The following is a 19,736-nucleotide window of genomic DNA, read 5'->3' as shown; positions in this document are numbered from 1 at the left end:
GCATTTGCAATTAAACTTCACCTTGCTGCTTGTCAACCAACTATGCTCTTTCTCATCGAGCCAAATCTATACCAGGATGGAGGGTGCGGAGAGTATCGACATTCTGTACTGTGGGCCCCCAGAAGATACGGGCATTTGCTCAAAGGCCGTAATTATAGCCGCATCCCTGGCATTTTGGAGAGGTCTGTAATGCTGATTTGAGCTGTGGTGGGCCCAAGATTCCTGCCCCTGCCACAAGCAGCCCCGGCTGTGGACAGGGGAGACAGTCTTGATCGCCCACATCTCTGCTTTTTGCACTTCCAAATTATGAATTGTAACCAATAAAAGTGTCCATTTGTACCTCAGGGACAATCATTCATTTTGCACTGTACCCTGCTCCACGTGTTGGAACAATGCTCATTTTAAAATAGTATATCCCACATTTCTGAAAAATGCAATCAATTGGAACACCATCCATTTCAACACTGCTTTTTCTTTATACAGAGACAAGAGATTTAAAATAGACATGAGGGCTACAATGGACAGCAAAAACAAAAACTTCACTTAAAAAATGCAGTGACCTAAGTCTGTTGCCAGGGAGGGGGTTATTTTCAATTCTTCTGAATGGGGGGCGGACTTTTGCTCTCCAATCCCTATCCCAGAAGCATCATTACATATAACCCAATGTGAATGTTATCACAAAGCAACCTGTGAATCGCTTCGAATCGTCATGTGAAAAAAGGAAAGAGAAAAGAAAGAGAAAAAGAGGAGGCTTTGCACACACAAATAATGACAGTAGACTTTTATTAACATATTTTACAATATTGATTATGGTAGTTTTAGTTTTACATGTTGATTCTGTTTCTACAGTAATGTACTGTACTCAGATTTCCACTCATACAAGGTATCTCACCAGGACGCTGGAGGAATTAGCAGCAGCGGCGGCAGCAGCAGCAGCGGCGGCAGCAGCACACGCAGCACACGCACACCATTCTAGCTTGGACCTGTTACACTCTCCAAGTAGGTTTAATAAAGCAGATTTTTAAGAAGTTATGGGAGGAATCCAACTTCCATTTCAGCAGCATGCAGGCATATTTCAAGTAGGATTTCCAAACGAGTGTCTTGTCTTTTGTCTTTAAACAAACCAGTGACTAATGCACTAGTATCAAAATGAACACCGTGAAATACCAAGATTTTAAAGTTAAGGCTAATAATTTTACTTCACAGCCATATACACAATCAAAAACATTCCATTTTAAATAACACATTTTACTCATTTTCTGAAAACATTATCTCTCGTGAAGTTTTAAACTATACAGAGGAGAAGCCCTGTCATAGTGTTATGCCATGAGATGCCCAGGATATTTCATAAAATGCTCATAAAATGGCTTGGTTCTCGTAGGCGAGCAACGCAAACGTAACAGAGGAGGACCACATTCACATTTCATGTGTGACAAATGAAGTCATGTTTTAGACAAAAAACAATGTTTCAAATAATGATGGAACAATTTACAGGCTTATAGGAATACTCCAAATATTTGTGTTCATGTCTGTTTACACAATTTTTGATAAAACAATCTATTGCCATGTATTTTACATTATATTTTTCTAAAAACTGAAAGGGCTTTGAAGATCCTTACATAAATAATCCCACTTCCTCCACAGCAATGGCCCATGTGATCTTCCATAGCTGAAGAGAAAGCAGCTTTCAATCAAATGCAAGGCTTTATAACTAGAACACTTTTTAAAAAATATTTTCCAGGTAAAGGCTTTAGAGAAAAAAATTATGTCCAAAGTATGTAAATGTCACAAATGCCTGACAGCATTGTTTGAAATTGTTAACTCTGTGAGAAAGAAGAAAAGCATTTTGGCAGCAAAATATCAGCACTGCAAAGTACTGCCTGCCTATATGTTTTCTTTTTGGCAAGGATGCCCATTCTGGTTGATTTCAAAGTCCTCAAAACCAAAACGCTCCGGTCCTAATTTACCCAACACAAAGGTCTGCTCACATCCTCCCAGCCTGTGTGTAAAACAATGTACGTGACCAGATACACACATTGGCTCCTCTGGGTAATCCAGGAGTCAAAGGCTAGGGGTGTGGAAAGGGGGCATGACTCTGCCAAGCATGGCCTTGGTCTCCGTTCTAGGCCAAAGCATTCTTCACTTGAGATGCAAAGGGGGTGAGGTGGGGGTAGGAGCCAGTTGACCGCTGCCATCTTGCAATTCAATGCCTTACCCCAATTTCCTATTAAGCAGAAAGGGTGGCAATTGCTCCCTGCTTGCAAAAGCAGGAGAAATTCAGTTAATAGTATTTCACCAGCAAGAGGTCCATGATGCCTTCTCCCGCACCACAACCCCCCCGCAACCTGAAGGAGTCAGCTGGTGGAAATGAGACAAAGGGCATGTGTGGTTGGGATAGTGTCTGACTGACCACATGGGGCATTTTACGAATGTTGCATATACACAGGCAGTTAAATAGATGTCTTAGGTTTCCTTTGTAATTAAATTAACTGAAATGTCAGGCACAACACTGTGTACATGTTGTATTATATTCAGAGTGGTAAACCACTTATTTTACAGCTATTTCACTAATCTCTGGAGTATATCTATGAAATTCCTGAGAATGAATAAGGTTTTCAGCAATGCCTGAAACTATTTCAATAGCTTTCTGGCAATAAGCGAAATATTTTCTAAAAATCTTTTAGACATTTCTATACAATTCCACAAATTGAAAGTGTTACAACTCTTACATACTTACAAATGCATACTGAGCAAAATCTTAAAACACAAAGAAAAAAGACAAAAGGAGCAACGTGTTTAGCAGGTGTCTACAGATATACAGTTCATCAGCACAGTCCAACCACCCCAATCAGGGAAAAAATAAAACACTCAGTAGCCATTCAGTGGCATTTTTAAAGTACAATTTGTGCTTGTTTATTAGTGGATTAGAAAGCAACAACTATAAAATTAATTTAGATAATGTATCAAATTAGGAGAACTAATTCCTTTGTGTTTTTAAATTACCCAGCACCTAATTAACGTAGGGCTTCACTTCATGACCTGGCTTCACACTTTCCCCGGGGAAAAGAGAGAATGGGTTCCCGCTCCCTTAAGCCGATCAAGGAGCAATCGTAATAAAGGGGATGAGACAGCACAATGGTTAGTGATCTATAAACCATTGTAATGTGGCCCCCACCTTTTATTGATATGATCAAAAGTATGCGATACCCACTGCTGTTCAAGCATTTTGTATCTTTCCTTACATATATAGAGCGGTTTGCCACGTCTGTAAAGAAAAAAGATCAGAAAAATAACAAGGCTGATGCAAGGCAATTGGCTATTTCAACCCCCCCCCCCCCCCAGAGTGTATGTCTGGAACCCTGCAGGGAACCCCAAGTGATCTCTCATTGACTCTTATCGGTATAATTCTCCGAAGTTATCACTTGGGTCACTTGCACCATTTCAGAGTGTTCACTCCGGCCTATGCCCCATTTTCCAGCAGCCACCACAGAGCCCCACCCATGTGCTGCCCAGTGAACTCTGAAAAGCAGTCATCTGTTTTTTTATTTCTTTGCCCCCCAAGTTGCATACGTTATTCATGAATAAGGTTTCCCTCCCAATGGATGTCCACAGAAGCTTGCAAGCTACTTTTAAATCCAAACAGTTTAAAAAACAATCTGACAATATGGCCTGACAGCTTCTTGTGGAATTGTGATATTTACACACGCAAATCTTTCTTCAGCTAGCCACAGACCTAAACTGTTACAACAGAACTCTGTTTAGAAATAAAAGTTGGTTATTACTCGCACAAATGCCTATTATCCATCTTTTAAAAATTACCTGAGATCTCTGTCTTCTTCACCATGAGCATCCAGGTAAACGGAACCCCAAAGGCAAAACCGATGACCACGAATTATGATGATTACAGATGCATTGATCAAAAGAAAGATACCTGTTCCAGCTCCACAATTTTGCGAGTGCTGAAGTTTTATTACAGAGCAGAGGAAACAACAGATGAAATTTCTCGTGAGTACAATTACAATAAAGAGAAAAATATTTTGCTTTAATGAATAACTGCATCATTTCAGAATAATCTTATCCTTGCTTCTTCTGCATCTGTAGAGTAGCTTTTCTGACTTAAACTATGAACGTATTTCTGATCCAAAATCTGCCTTATTATCAAAGGCAAGCATGCACATTATAGATGATTTAGCTTTAAAACAGAAACTGATTCAAACAAATTGTCTTCTAGGCTTTTAGTGATCTGGAACTAGGTTTACCAAAATATATTCGTTTTTCATTTATTCCAATTATTCCTTGATTGAAAGAAGCTGCTGGAACCCAGCAATTCAACTGATGCATTCTTAGAAGTATTTTCCTTTCCAAAATACTTTTTGGCAACAGAACAGTAACATTAAGAGTCTCTTACCAAGACGCATTCACAGAAGCTCTGCCGTTTACAGCAAAGTCCTTTCAAACACACAAAAGTACCACAAACTAAACAAACTGCAGGATCTTTGGGTACTTTGGAACAGACCGAGCAACTCTTTCTGTGATAGTACTGGAAAACAGCATTATAATTTTCAGGCAATTGTAGGAGATGTGGTAAGTCCCAGTTAGGTTTTTGTATAAGTAAGATCTGAAAAAGATTAAAAAAAGAAAAGTTAAATAATATGCTTTGGCAAATGTTTATATGCTCCAAATATGCAATTGTTTCCTTCTGAAACTAAGTTGGCATCTGTTGAGTTTGTCAAGGTGAAACACTTAGGTATTCTTCTATAGAAAAAGGAAGAAAACTAGCCAAAAAGTGACCCAGAGGTCATTTGGGGCCACACACTCTCTTCCAGCCCAGTCCCAGCTTTGGTTGTTCAGTAATGAAAGAGGGCTGTACTCAGAACCATCATCTTCAGAGAAATTAATATTTCAATTGTTTTGTTTTTTATACTCAACCCATCTACTTAAATCACTTTGTTGTCTGTAGATCTATTTTTTAAAAAGGTGCCTTATATTTTTTTTCCAGAAAATACTTTATAATAAGTTTACTTAATTTCCTCTTTTGCTTTACGCAGTTACTGTGTGTAATCCTGAATGAAATAACTGTAGTAGAAAACAGTCTGACACTACAGCACATTCAAAGCAAAAACTGACCTGCTAAAAAAAGGTCATTGACTACATAGGTAACCCAATGGATAAGTGTTATATTAAAATCTGGTGTTTCTCATTGCAGGCATTGTAAAAGGAGAGTTCTGCCAATCTGTGGTGGCAAAATATCAGGAGTCTAGTAGCATCTTTTCCAACTAACACGTTTTATTAAAAGCCATAAGCTTTTACGGGTTCCAGCATCTGAAATATCAGATGAAATCCTACAGCTCACCGAAGTTTGTGCCTTCTGATAAAATGTGTTAGTCAGGAAAGGGGCTGCCAGACTTCTCCTGATGAAAATCTGGCAAATTCTTTACCTACCTTGACTTGCACTGGATGCTTGTCGGCAAACGAGACCAATTCAGAACACCACTGGGATATAATGTCAAAGGCTGACACAGGCCAATCAAGGCAAGAGGCACTAGGAAACTCCGACGACTGAAAAGAAGAGGGTAGCAAACCCAGGCAGTTGGCAAGGACAGTAAATTCTTCATCTTCCTATTAAAGAAACAAACAATCAAAAAGAGAAAGGGCTAGATACATTATATTCAAAATGGAAATAAAATTGCGTAATACCTGACAGCTAGGTAGCTCCCCTCCAAAGAGATGATGCTGAAGAAGGCTGGTTATCCTGAGGAAAGGCAGGCAGAATTGCTGCACATACGTCTCTATGGAGTGTGGGCACCAAGCACTAGAGCTATCCTAAATTGAAAGAACAGAACAGTGTGACTTTATTCCAACTGCCCTGTTTAGCTATTGTACTGACAACCACACCTGCAATTTCATAATCAGATATAGTTGGCACTGAAGAAAGCTGGGGTTGACCAAAGGAAATACATATATACTATACCATATCTTCAGTTTCCTCTTGCTCTTGTTCATAAACCTTCCCTTTGAAAAGTTCACTGATCACATGGCTCAGTAACACCTGACAAGATTTTTCTGCATTGATCATACTCTGTAATTAGAAAGAAATTCATCATCAAATGAGAAAAATAAATACATGCAGTCATTCCCACATAGGGTTTTCGAATGGAAAGAAACATTTCAACATGTTCATATAAATCCCACCAAGAAGGGTTCCATGATTCCCTTCAGTAGGGAATGCAAATCTTCTGCATATGTAGAAATGTGCCCCACAAGAGAAATCAAGTGTTTATACATTAAAGCATTCATAATGCTCTGAACTGGATAATAAATTGGGGGTGGGGGAGGCTGTACCTCCTAACTTTCTACAGCAAGGTGACTTATGAACAAGTCAACAGAAAATATCAACATTTGTCTAAAAATGAATAATGTATTTAAACAAAATTCAAATGTAGTATCTATTTTTATTTAATTGAGAAACAGCATTCTGATTGTGGGTCAGTACATGTACGTGTAGTTCCTGGATGACAGGAAGCAGAGAATAGTAAAATGGCTTGGAAAATAGTCTCTAGATTAGAGACCCCACCTTACATAAAATAGCACAAGCAGGCTTGGGGAAAAACCAGGCTTTTGTTCTGCTTGTTGGCAGACTGGCCAAAATGTGCCCAAACTGTTCTTACTGTTTGCCTGTGGCATGGATACAACTGAGGTTCATAACTTTACAGCTTACTAACTTACTGAAAACATTATGGATAACCCCAGCTGACCAAAGCCAGGATGGATGGAAGTGAAGGCAGTGGGGGCATAAGAACTGATGGTTGGGCTTTCGATACATTGCACCAGTCATCTGCGTCCATGTAGAAACAGAAGGGTAGAAACTTAATAATAAACAAGAGAAAAAAGGGATGAACACTCTACTTCATCCACCTCTATGTTGGGGTAGTATTTTATAACTATCTTTTAAAAAACAGTTATGACTATTCAGCCTTTGGATATTTCAAAAACTGAGTAAAAGTTAAGTGGCAACACCTGTTGTGGTATGACTGCAACATTTATTTATTTATTTAACAATGTCTATGAATCAAAATGTACAACAAACAATGACTGCATTCACACAAAATGATATGAGAATTCTAGAGGAGGAAATGAGTTGCCATACACTAACCAAACACTCCCACTCCATGGTGGGCTTCAATACCCAGGAATGCCCTATGGAGGGAAAAACCCTGATCTCCTATCTAACTCAGAATTCCTGGTCCATTCTTGAAGCATGGTTTGAAGTAACTTATTTGGGAGTGACAAACCAAGAGTACAGTTCAGATATAGCAATATCTGAATTACTGAAGTTATGCTGCTGTGGGGAGAATCCATCTGGGAGCAATCAGGCAACTTGCATCAAAGTTTGCTACTCAAAGTTGAACTTTTGCTAAAAATTCTAACAAGAGCACAATGGCCAGGATAAAAAAAAAGTAATGCAGCTACTTTGGTTTATTTCAAAAGTCTTCAACACTTATCACCTTCTTTTATTTCTGTCCAGGTAGACTAGCAGTTCAGTCAAAAGCAAATCCCCCAATAGCATATTAGTCATCATTCACACAAAGAAATCAAAATTAAAAGTCTTTCTGGATATAAGGCTTTGTAAATATTGCTTTAGATTTTTTAAATAATGTAATAACAATGTAACAATTAAGCATGTTTAAATATTTTTTTAAAAACCATCACAGATAAGCCCTTAAAATATTTCAGAAGTGTTTACTCTATCTGTGCCTTACATTTTGGGGGAAAAACTATTTTTGCACTGCTGTCCCAATAGCAATATATATATATATTAAAAATCAGCTGAAAGGTACACCATACTTTCATGCAATAATCTATTTAACTCTAGATAGCAGTTAGACCATTATTCTATTTTCCTATCACAAAAGCTAAGAGCCCTATATCCACCTTTATGATTGCATTTCTTCTCTTCTGTATAAGCAAAAGGAAGGCAGCACAGCCTTTTCAGATCTATGCTTCACTGCAGACATGGATCGTGGGGAGCAACTTGCTATGGCTGGGATAGGATCCTGCTTTTCATTCAACTCAAATACTCCAAGACCAGTCAAGACAGGCTTAGACTACAAAGCCCTGCAAAGTTGTACAGCTACATTCCAACAAAACCATTTGATTTGGTGCTTAACTGAGAGAGAACTACCTGCTTAGCCGTCTTCTTCAGATTTTTATTAAATAAACCAACCTTTCCCAGAGCTCCTGAGTTCATCCAAGTCATCTTGTCCTCAGGGCTGCATTTCACAGAAAGTGCAACTAGAGCTTGTATGTACAACAAGGTGAAGAGCACTTTTATGATACAAACAAAGTGTTCTGTAACAATACAAAATTATCATCAGACATTCTCAGGCCTCACATTGTTACATATTAAAATACGGCCTATAATTTATACGGTCTATAAATCTGCAAATATTTTTCCCAGATGAGCAATCCAAACATCAAGACAATTATACTGCTAAGACAAACATCCTACTTCTAAGCTTGCTGGTTTAAATCAATGTTTTATTACTGTTAGTTCATGTTATAAAATTTAGTATGTTGTCTCACTGCTCTGTTCTACTCATTCTTTGTTTATACTGCAAGCCATGTGAGTAAACTGAATGAGGCAACAGTCTTTGCACAGTCTGGATAATTTAACAAATCTCAAAACTTTTGCCAAAACCACAAGTAAAAAAAAAAAAAAAAGATATCAGGACCTTTTATATAAACTAATCTAAATTATTAATTAGTTGGTATGCCCAAGACTCTGGTAATAATAATGAGATCTTGCCCTAATAATCAAGAGTGATAGACTACACCAAGAGTTCTTATAATAAGCAACACAATGAATAAATTGGATAATTAGAATTATTTCAGTGCTAATGGATCTACTGAAAAACGTGTAGACAAATATCTTGTTGTCTGTCCTTCAGAATCACCTAAACTTAGCAATGTGCAGAAAGATATAATTATAGATACAGGAATTCCTTGATAAGCCGGTCTATAATTTATAAATCTGCAACTAACCATCCTCTTTCAGAGTTTGTTTTCTAGATTCTCACAGAATCCACAGATTGTTTTGAATGTTTCTATACTTCTTTTTAAATTTAACATATTTCTTGAAACAGTGTAGTCAGAACTGAAAGGGGGCTTGCTAATGTTGAATGACATTACAGTACATGTTACAGTTATTGCTACAGCTGAATGACATTCTAGATTATGGTTCTCATAATTTAAGGTAAACAGGATTGGCCTTCCTTCCACAAATAGTCCATAGCATAATGCTGGATTCATGCTAAACAAGCCTGCTTTAAGAACAAGTATTTGCACTTCTGATTTGCTGGACTACAGCTCCTGATATCCTTTAATCCTTGGCTGTGCTGGTCAGAACGAATGGAGTTGTAGTTAGGCATTGCCAGAAGGACCAGAGGTTCCCCACCCATGCCTTGAATATTGTATTCCAGAGATCTTGTTTCTAAGTTCTACATCTGTTAGCTTTGGCATAACCTGGTACTTTTAGTTCATTCTCAAACTGCCGGGTTTGAGGTTTTCTTCCCATCATATAACTGTCTCATTAGCCTGTTTAGTTCCCAGGCAACTGACCACACCATACCACTATACTAACTTAGCTAATAAATATCAAAGGATTCACTGCCATGAATGGATCTAAATGAGAGCTAGATTAAATAGGATGGTACTCACACATTTAGCATCTATGTGTCTGTATATGTATGTGTGTGTGTATACTTATATGCTAAATGTATGAGTGTATGTGTATACACACACACACACATTAGCTGCAAGGAGGTGCAATCGTGAATGGAACTGAAGTGGAAACACTTTGTTCCTCCCATATTCCCAAAGCAGATTGCCCTACTCCTGCAGCTGCTCTTAGCACTGAGAGAAAACCTTCCATTAGCCACAATCCTGACTGCTCATTCCAGGCAGCAGAAAGAAAAAATTAGTTTACCTGCTCCTTTTCATGTATTTTTACAATTCATGAGAATTGCAAACCAATGGCAAATCTTTTTCAAGTTAAGAAAAGAAAAGCTCTATTTCCCTACAGTGAACAGATTTTTAAAAATCAGTATAATTGTTATTTTTAAAAAATATTCAGAGTTCTGATGAGCTCTTACAGTGTCCATCTTCTGCCTCCTTAAGGCTGTTTTTAACTGTAGACAAATTTTATCTTCATTTATTCATAGAGAAAAAAATGCTTGCACAGCTGATTATGCCTTTAAAATAACTCAGCTGGGGTATAAAAAAAATCACAAAAGTGAAGCCAGCAGCATGTCAATTGACCTTATAAAAAGTAAAATGTTGCTTTATAATGTAACAAAGTAACAAAATGTATCCTGTATTATAGCTGTGTAAAAGGAATTAGGCTAGCATTTTCAAAATCGTAAAATTAAAAGCTTTCAAAATATGCAGTAATAAATAGTTCCTGCTACCAAGATGTCCTCAGACTCCAATAAAATGCTTGAATATATGTATATGCAGCAATCATTACAACTACTGTTATACAATTACCACTGTCCTATGTGCCAAAAATGCCAGTTTGCATAATAAAAATAAAATAAATTATTCACCCCCCTCCACTGTCCAGCACTCACAATTCAATGTGAAATATTCAACACTCTCATGCAGCAAACAAATGAAGGAAGGTCAAAGAGAAAGATCTTCCCATACTCCTGCAACTCAAAGAATTCTTGGGCCTCCATTGTTATTTGATAAAGCTGAGAAGATTTACAGATAAGTCTGTCAAAGCCACAACAAAAATTCTGCCCGCTGCCAACTTCCAGAGGCAAGGCAATGTCATTACCGAAGTATCCCAAGCAAACAAGATTAATTTGTTGCCATTCTTAAAAAGTGCAAGAGAGGAAAAACTACTGTTCTGTTTATTATTTATGTAACTTTTGTAACATACCTTTGCGCAGTGGCTGAGGCATGGTTAAGATCTGGATGAGCAAAAGAGATGAGACATCCTTATAAAGCACTGGAACCTCTGCTTGATCCTCACTGCACATCCTGACAAATTATAGAAAAATACACGCCATTAAAATCCACATTAACTTCCTCGGAATTTAAAGATATTTCTTGATCCATTGCTATTTGATTCTAAGTATCAAATAAAACAAGATAATTTAAAAGTAAAATGGGAAATGTCTGGACTCAGACTGAACTTATTTCATCTTGATTATCTAATCATGTTTGTGACATGTGAGGTTTACAAGACAAAGAATTTTCCCCTCTTATTTTCTCATAATGTAACTCTAGGAAAGATATCTTAACCAGGCAGATTCTTATTTGCTTTCTACACCTTTCTTGCTGGCTGCCAAGCTCTGGGGTCCACTGGGTTAGAAGCTTTTAATTTAAAAATCAAATAGAAAACTAACATGATGCAAAGCATGGAGCCAGCTTCAAGCATCATTTTTATTTCCAAGAAAGTGTCTGGGTTCCATAGAGAGAAGCATTCCTTTGTTGGTGGCTGCAAGCCTATGGTTTGTTCGAAAGACTTCTCCTGCTTCCAAAACACACAGAGAGAGAGAGAGACACAGACAGACAGACAGAGACAGAGGTGGTTTACAGTATTGTAAGAGGCTAAGGGAGTGGTGGGGCTCATCGTTTGCCTTTTACTAAATGGGTCTTTTGTGCCTGGTCATGTTCATCATCACAGTCATTTTATGAGAATGCTCATAACCTGCTCCCCAAATTTGAAATACAATTCAGGCTTTGTCTAGGTTCTAAGATTGCCACTTCCTGTCTGCTGTTTGTTCACTCAATCAGATCCTAAGGTTTTAAAAAAACCCAAGTCCTGCTTGGGCGTTCACTTGACCTGCTCATGCAAACTCTGGCCCCATCAACCCAAAAGATGTCGGTTTATCAGCAAAGAGGCTTAGAACTCCTTCTCAGATATTTGAACTGAGTTGCATATGGAAGATTGTGACTTTTAACATGTAATGAGCATGAATGAATGAAATTAAAGAAAAATGAATAGTTGTGTTTCTTGAAAACAAGAGGAAAGGCAATTTGTAAGAGATCTGGATGTAGGTAATCTGATCTTGTAAACTTTTGTACGCAGACATGGCTGCATTGTTGTATGAGAACTTGAACAACTTGCAGCAAATGTTGGATACGTTGTATGATCCAATGAGGAGCAGCAATCTGACATTTACTGTATCAAAGATGAAGAAAGTTGGAATTGTCAGGGATAATTGAGTGAACAATTGCAAGATATGCATAAATGGGGAAAAACTCATACAAGTATATTACTTTGTGTACTTCGTACAATATTTATTAAAAATGGAGAAATTTATTATAAAATTATGTGCATATTATATTTTATATTATTTTAATTTATAATACAATTATATAGTCTGTTTCAAGGAATAAAAATTCATCAAAAGGAGTACAAATGTCTGTGTATAAGAGCATGCTCACTTCGTTGTATGGGAATGTTAGATGTGTCAAAAGAAACATAAAATTAAGTTGAATGCAGTGGGAAAATGTATGATAAAACAAGAAAAGATAGGCTCAAGAAGGAATGGATGATAGAGGAATGTGGAGTCAATAAAAAGTAAAAAATGTACTTTAAGGGTTTTTTTTTATAATACTCAGAATAAATAATGAACAAATGGAAAAAACAAACTTATAAAGGAAGAATGAATAGACTGAGAGGAAGGAAAGAGGAAGAAAGTTGTGGTTGGATAGAGGATAGAGGTGATGAGATCCTAAAACAGAGAAAGAGGTAAGAAATTAAAGAGCAAGCATGTATGAAGCAGTGTATAGATATGATGGCAGCAAGGGTGATTGACAAGGTTGGAAAGGTATGGAGACATAATGAATGGTGTTGGTATAAACTAGATTTATATTATTATTGTTATGATGATAATTATATTCCACCTATATTATATATAGATATAATATAAATAATTAAAGGTGATGAACATACCTAATACTCCTGCCTCCTATTTCCTCCACAACAACAACCCTGTGAGGTGAGTTGGGCTGAGAGATTTATCTATGTTTTTTTTTCTTTATTCTTACCAGGTGTCACTAAATGTCTTTTTCTTGCTATTTGTTCATTCTTGTTTGTACTTTGTATAATGCTGCTTACTTCACAAGGGCATAGATGTCTGTTCAGTTTAAAGAGTTCTATTTTGGGGATTCAATTTGGTGTATTCCAGATGTTCATGTTTACAACGCCTAAAAGCTCAAGGCAGCTTGGCCAATAATCAGGAGTGATATCATCCTTAATATATGGAAGACATCAGCTCATGAAGATTGCTCTATGCAACATACATGATTATGATCAGATTTCCATCATATTCATTCATTCAGATGAAGTTCATGATAGAAGTGGGCCACAGCAACTGCAAACACAGCAAGAAATGTGTAATTGCTATAGGAATCTACACTATCAAACAAGCAAATTGTTGTTTAGCTTATAAAATGGCTTCCCTGCTGAATTACCAAAGTTGCTGTAAAAAAATTCAATAGAAAATTCAATTCATAGTTGTATGAAACTCCAATTGATATTCTAACTCTCCACACTTAAAAAAACTGTGGGTAGCTATGTAAATGAGAATGCATATGTATAAAACAGTTATACTAAATAGGGATTGATACATAAGCACATTTAAAATAACTATTACAGTACTGCAAGTAAAACTAACCCAACTTATGTTTATTCAATCTTCTCAATAATTGGCAACATTCATTTCTCTTTCAGGTATCTTTTAATAGGCTCATAAACTTCATAATTACTTTTTTCATAAATCAAACAGAATGTGATATTTGCAAAAACAAATGAAGCATTTAGTTCATCTCGCTAGAAATGAGAGAGTAAAATTCTACAAAATGCCAGTTTAGATAAGCTTCTTTAGTTTATGTCAAGCATCAGAATAAATTAAGCCCTTAAAACTACTCTGTGGTATATTAAAAGCTTAAGCAACTTCTTCATCATGATATGGAAATTGTCCTTTTAAAGTCTGTTTGCAGTATAGAATATCCACTCTACTAATCCCTTCAACAACTATGAGACAGGTTGATAAATACAGCTTTGCAATACATCCACAGAAGCAGTTAGTGAGGAAAAAATCCTAATGTTTGTCAGGAAACACACACACACATACACACACACACACTTATTGCAAAGTGAACCAAAATGTTTGTATAAAGAGTTTGTAGTTCTACCAGATTCCAAATTCAGAGAAACTGACAAAACTGCTGGGAATCATAGCTGAACAAAAAAGGCCAGTTTCCTTATTGCTGACTCAGATTTCCAAATGCAATCTGTATGAATAAACTATGGCTATGCTAAGCTAATAATAATGTCAGGCCAGCTGCCAACTCTCTTTCGTACATGCTAGATTCCATGCCTTATCTGACTTTTGGGGAGAGGCAGTGTCATTCTCTTAAGAAAAAAAAAAAAGGGAAGCTGGAATGATGTAAGGAAAGGGACAGCCTGCAGCAGCATCCTTATTTAATGCACTTAAGTCTCACATGCATCCCATAGATGCTCTTGGTCATAAAGAGTGGGTGGCTGAAGTTCAAGGAATTGTTTAAGAAGTATGCTCTAGATCAGTGTTGTCCAAACTTGGCCACTTTAAGATGAGTGGACTTCAACTCCCAGAATTCCCCAGCCAGCATGGGCCAGCCATGCTGGCTGGGGAATTCTGGGAATTGAAGTCCACTCATCTTAAAGTGGCCAAGTTTGGACAACACTGATCTAGATGCTCAGGAAAGAAAGACAAAGGTACGGTGAGGATGGCTGGGGACATCATGGGAATTTAGAAGGGGTGGGGAGAAGCAACCAACCAATTGTCTTTCTGATAAATGTAGGTTTTGTGACTAGCCGCACCTACCGCAGCAGCCTTTATGTGGACACACAAGATAGCAGTCCTTTTGTCTGAGGGCCGAGGACATGATCTCTAAATTCCAAATGTACCCACCGTTCCAAAAGGTTTCCTGCACCTGTGCTAACCCAAGATTTTTTTTATAAAACAATGAGCTGCTGAACAAGCCACAGTCACTTGAAATAAAGTTGATCACACATTTGGCCAATATGTGCTTTCCTGTGGTGTATTTAACATATTTCAGTTTACTAAGGAACACAAACAATATTACTAACTGGGTGGGTCTGCTATTGTCAGGGTTTTTTGAAGTCTGGAAAGCCTATTCTAAGGATTACACCACAGTTTTATACACCCTAAAGGCAAGAAAATACAAAACTGATTTTTGCAATCATGGTGTGTTCAGGGGACTTGGGACACCACAAAAATAAATAAAATAAAAAATAAAAACAATAAAAACAATAAAAAAGTAAAAATTCAGAAGCTACACGCAGTTCTTGAGGCTGTGGGTTGCTCAACCTACAGTAAACAGGATTGAGGAACAGGATTATGTAACTTCCCTTAATTAAAACAAGATGAAAATTTAAAATATCTTTGTACTTACTCCAGTTCTTCATCATGTATCAATTGTGTTAGTTTCTTCCATGGATTGTAAGCAGAATCAATGCTGTAGAGTCTCATGTGCATAGCCAACACATGAAACAGCTGATCTATAGAAAGAGAAAGAAATTGCTGGTTAGCTAATAGTTTTGTTGATCAAACTTCTCTATTTCATATCATTTGGATGAAGTGCATGCTAGACGTGGGCAACAGGAACTGCAAACATAGCAAGAAATGGGAGAAGTGATGGGCAAGGGTAGTTGGAAGAGGCACTGTGTTTAGGAGTAGAAGGAGATTGATTGAAAGACAGCTCAAAATCAGAGAGAGAGAGAGAAAGCACAAAGCAAACACAGATAACACAAATGAATATCCGTGAATGTCCTTTATTTAAAAAGTCTTCCATTGATTGTTCTAGTGTCTCTCCTTCCCTTTTTACCTGAGGTTTTTGAAAGAATATTCTCATTTTTCACTTCGCCTTTCTACTAATAATCATATGGCCCTATTCCAATCAAGTTTTCTTGTGAGATATTCTACAGAGTTCATATGAATGACTTGCTGGTGACTAAGATGAACTATTGGTCTTCAAAATTAGTGCTATTAGATCTATTGGCCACTTTTGACAGCCTGGACTACGAAATACTACTGCCACAACTGGGTTCCTTTGGCGCTGCAGGTAGGGCACTTCAATGGTTTCAATCTGATCTATTCACAAGATGTTTTCAGTTTCATGGAATGGTTCCATTTCTCAATCTTTCCCATCAAATAGCAGTTCCTTAGGACTCAGTGTTGGGTCTCTCCTTATTCTCTTTATACAATCTTCCACTAGGCTCTCTGACTTTATATTCCAAGTTCAGCTACTACATTTTTGCTGATGACTTTGAGATTTGCCTCTCCCTGCCTTGGACGTCATGACATGGGCATCTCTCTCCAACTGCCTAGGGAGGATTTGAGACTGAATGTACTCCTACCATTCTTTAACTGAACACTGAATAAGGCTAAGAGATTACTGTATTCCACTCTGATCATCTCATCATTCCCCTTCCTGTATCTGACTTTGAGTTCCAAGATTGCCAGTTACAGATCTCCCCGTTTGTGAGGAACTTAACAATCCAAATTGATGTTAGACTGTCTTTAAAATCTTTCACTAAAAAAAAAAAATTAAAAAAAACCCCTTAAAATCTGATACTTCCATGGAGAAAAATCTTTAAGAATCAGAACTTTACTACTGAGATAGCCAGGCTTTTAGTTCATGCCTTACTTGGGTTGTGCTTGGATTAGCATAGAAGGTTTAAGGCTAGGTTACCCGAGAGTTCACTGTAGTCTTTGATGTTACTATTCATACTATTTTGGACCTTATTTTGTCTTTACCTCTTTTTATTGCTAATCATTACATTGGTTGGTAATTCAAGAAAGATGCTGGTGTTGAGTAGTACATTATACACCCAGTTATTTGAAAGACTGCTGGTGGCTCATGTCCCTGTGCACTTGACCCCATTATCAGTCCAGGACTTTTGCTACTACCACATTGTGGAATAGCCACATCCCAATTATGAGCTTTTTCTCACCTGACCCGTTTTTTGGAATAAACTCCAAGCAAGATCACACTTGGAACCGAATCACTGAAAACTTAAAAAGCACTAAAAATGCTTCTTTTTCAGGGGCCCCTGTGAATTTGCTTCAGAAACAGTAATTCAATAAATTCTTATCTGATACTTCATACATTCCAAGTTAATATATATGCCACGGACCTTTCAGTTTAGAGACTCCTTATTTTACATTATGATATAATTGACTGTAACATGTCATTGCATTTTTAAAATTCTATGTCTGTACTGCACTTAGTTATAAGTGCATAATAAATGAAACCATCACTAGCGCTGCTGTTGCTACACATGGATGGATGGATGTACAAACAGAGGTCTTTCAGTGTTTCATGGCTGCCTAAATCCTCTCTGTACTATTTGTTCTGACATCTAGAATACAGTCTAGATGTGCCCACAGACACAAGTCTAGATTATCTGCAATTTTTTATGTAACCAAAAAACCCACTTTATTCCCTGTTCAGAACAAAGAGATCCATGAGGAGCTACACGAAACAGGATACTTGTGGTTTAGTTTTCCTGGATCTACAGATCCAGGCTGATATAAGAATTACACAAAATGAGCCCAGGGAAATAGCTATGCTTCATATTATTTCCCTCCTATTTAAGCGAAGTAATTTCTCTTTCAAATGTAGATCTAACCAGAGTTACTTCATGGATGGGAATCACATGCACTGTTTTCAATTTTTTTCCCATATGTTCCCATGTATATTTTGATTCAGTTTTAATATATTCCAGCCTAGGATTCCAAATGCATTTTACTAGATTGACTCTTTCAAAATAGTGGAGACAAAGTATTTGTAGTCAGTGTCAGTATAGAAGCGCTCCCATTTTTTTGTCCAACCCCAAAAACTTCTACTTATTCCTACTTCCCCTTTACAGTGGGGCAAAAAAGTATTTAGTCAGCGACCAATTGTGCAAGTTCTCCCACTTAAAAAGATGAGAGAGGCCTGTAATTTTCATCATCGGTATACCTCAACAATGAGAGACAAAATGAGAAAAAAAATCCAGAAAATCACATTGTCTGATTTTTAAAGAATTTATTTGCAAATCATGGTGGAAAATAAGTATTTGGTCACCTACAAACAAGCAAGATGTCTGGCTCTCACAGACCTGTAACTACTTCTTTAAGAGGCTCCTCTGTCCTCCACTCGTTACCTGTAGTAATGGCACCTGTTTGACCTTGTTATCAGTATAAAAGACACCTGTCCACAACCTCAAACAGTCACACTCCAAACTCTACTATGGCCAAGACCAAAGAGTTGTTGAAGGACACCAGAAACAAAATTGTAGACCTGCACCAGGCTGGGAAGACTGGATCTGCAATAGGCAAGCAGCTTGGTGTGAAGAAATCAACTGTGGGAGCAATAATTAGAAAATGGAAGACATACAAGACCACTGATAATCTCCCTCGATCTGGGGCTCCACACAAGATCTCACCCTGTGGGGTCAAAATGATCACAAGAATGGTGAGCAAAAATCCCAGAACCACATGGGGGGACCTAGTGAATGACCTGCAGAGAGCTGGGACCAAAGTAACAAAGGCTACCATCAGTAACACACTATGCTGCCAGGGACTCAAATCCTGCAGTGCCAGATGTGTCCCCCTCCTTAAGCCAGTATATGTCTGGGACCGTCTGAGGTTTGCTAGACAGCATTTGGATGATCCAGAAGAGGATTGGGAGAATGTCATATGGTCAGACCAAAGTAGAATGTTTTGGTCTAAACTCAACTTGTTGTGTTTGGAGGAGAGAGAATGCTGAGTTGCATCCAAAGAACACCATACCTACTGTGAAGCATGGGGGTGGAAACATCATGCTTTGGGGCTGTTTGTCTGCAAAGGGGCCAGGACGACTGATCCGTGTAAAGGAAAGAATGAATGGGGCCATGTATCGTGAGATTTTGAGTGAACACCTCCTTCCATCAGCAAGGGCATTGAAGATGAAACGTGGCTGGGTCTTTCAGCTTGACAATGATCCCAAACACACCGCCCGGGCAACGAAGGAGTGGCTTTGTAAGAAGCATTTCAAGGTCCTGGAGTGGCCTAGCCAGCCTCCAGATCTCGACCCCATGGAAAACCTTTGGAGGGAGTTGAAAGTCCGTGTTGCCCAGCGACAGCCCCAAAACATCACTGCTCTAGAGGAGATCTGCATGGAGGAATGGGCCAAAATACCAGCAACAGTGTGTGAAAACCTTGTGAAGACTTACAGAAAACGTTTGACCTCTGTCATTGCCAACAAAGGATATATAACAAAGTATTGAGATGAACTTTTGATATTGACCAAATACTTATTTTCCACCATGATTTGCAAATAAATTCTTTAAAAATCAGACAATGTGATTTTCTGGATTTTTTCCCCCATTTTGTCTCTCATAGTTGAGGTATGCCTATGATGAAAATTACAGGCCTCTCTCATCTTTTTAAGTGGGAGAACTTGCACAATTGGTGGCTGACTAAATACTTTTTTGCCCCACTGTATTTTAGTACTCCAATCTCTATCCTTCTGTCCCTACCATTTGAAAAGGCTCCTAGAAATGCCACATGTAAATATAAATCACAGAAGGAATTAATTTATTTTCTACAAATAGACAATTATTCATAGACACTTGGGAGGCCAAAACAGGCTCATGCTGAAGTCAGCTGCTTCATGTAGAGCTTGAGGGC

At 37.8% G+C, this 19,736-nt stretch overlaps 1 protein-coding gene across 4 annotated transcripts in view; it reads right to left on the bottom strand.

Annotated features, from left to right (window-relative positions):
- Positions 1-766: 766 nt before the first annotated feature.
- Positions 767-19,736, bottom strand: part of UBR3 (ubiquitin protein ligase E3 component n-recognin 3) — a 114,201-nt gene continuing 95,231 nt past the window's right edge. For all 4 annotated transcript variants that reach the window (XM_088146714.1, XM_088146715.1, XM_088146716.1 and 1 more), the window contains 9 exons: positions 15,475-15,580; positions 10,943-11,043; positions 8,225-8,349; positions 5,972-6,079; positions 5,698-5,823; positions 5,443-5,619; positions 4,409-4,618; positions 3,820-3,959; positions 767-3,265 (listed from right to left, as the gene is read on the bottom strand). In XM_088146714.1, coding sequence (XP_088002840.1) covers positions 3,148-3,265; positions 3,820-3,959; positions 4,409-4,618; positions 5,443-5,619; positions 5,698-5,823; positions 5,972-6,079; positions 8,225-8,349; positions 10,943-11,043; positions 15,475-15,580 — 1,211 coding nt within the window. In that variant the 3' untranslated portion in view covers positions 767-3,147. The remainder of the gene's footprint in view (positions 3,266-3,819; positions 3,960-4,408; positions 4,619-5,442; positions 5,620-5,697; positions 5,824-5,971; positions 6,080-8,224; positions 8,350-10,942; positions 11,044-15,474; positions 15,581-19,736) is intronic.

The sequence above is a fragment of the Python bivittatus genome, unplaced genomic scaffold (genome assembly GCF_059951505.1).
Source record: "Python bivittatus isolate LINGU-HERP-01145 unplaced genomic scaffold, Pbiv_v1 ctg000480_np1212, whole genome shotgun sequence".
Taxonomy (NCBI): domain Eukaryota; kingdom Metazoa; phylum Chordata; class Lepidosauria; order Squamata; family Pythonidae; genus Python; species Python bivittatus.
This window is presented reverse-complemented; position numbering and strand designations above follow the sequence as displayed.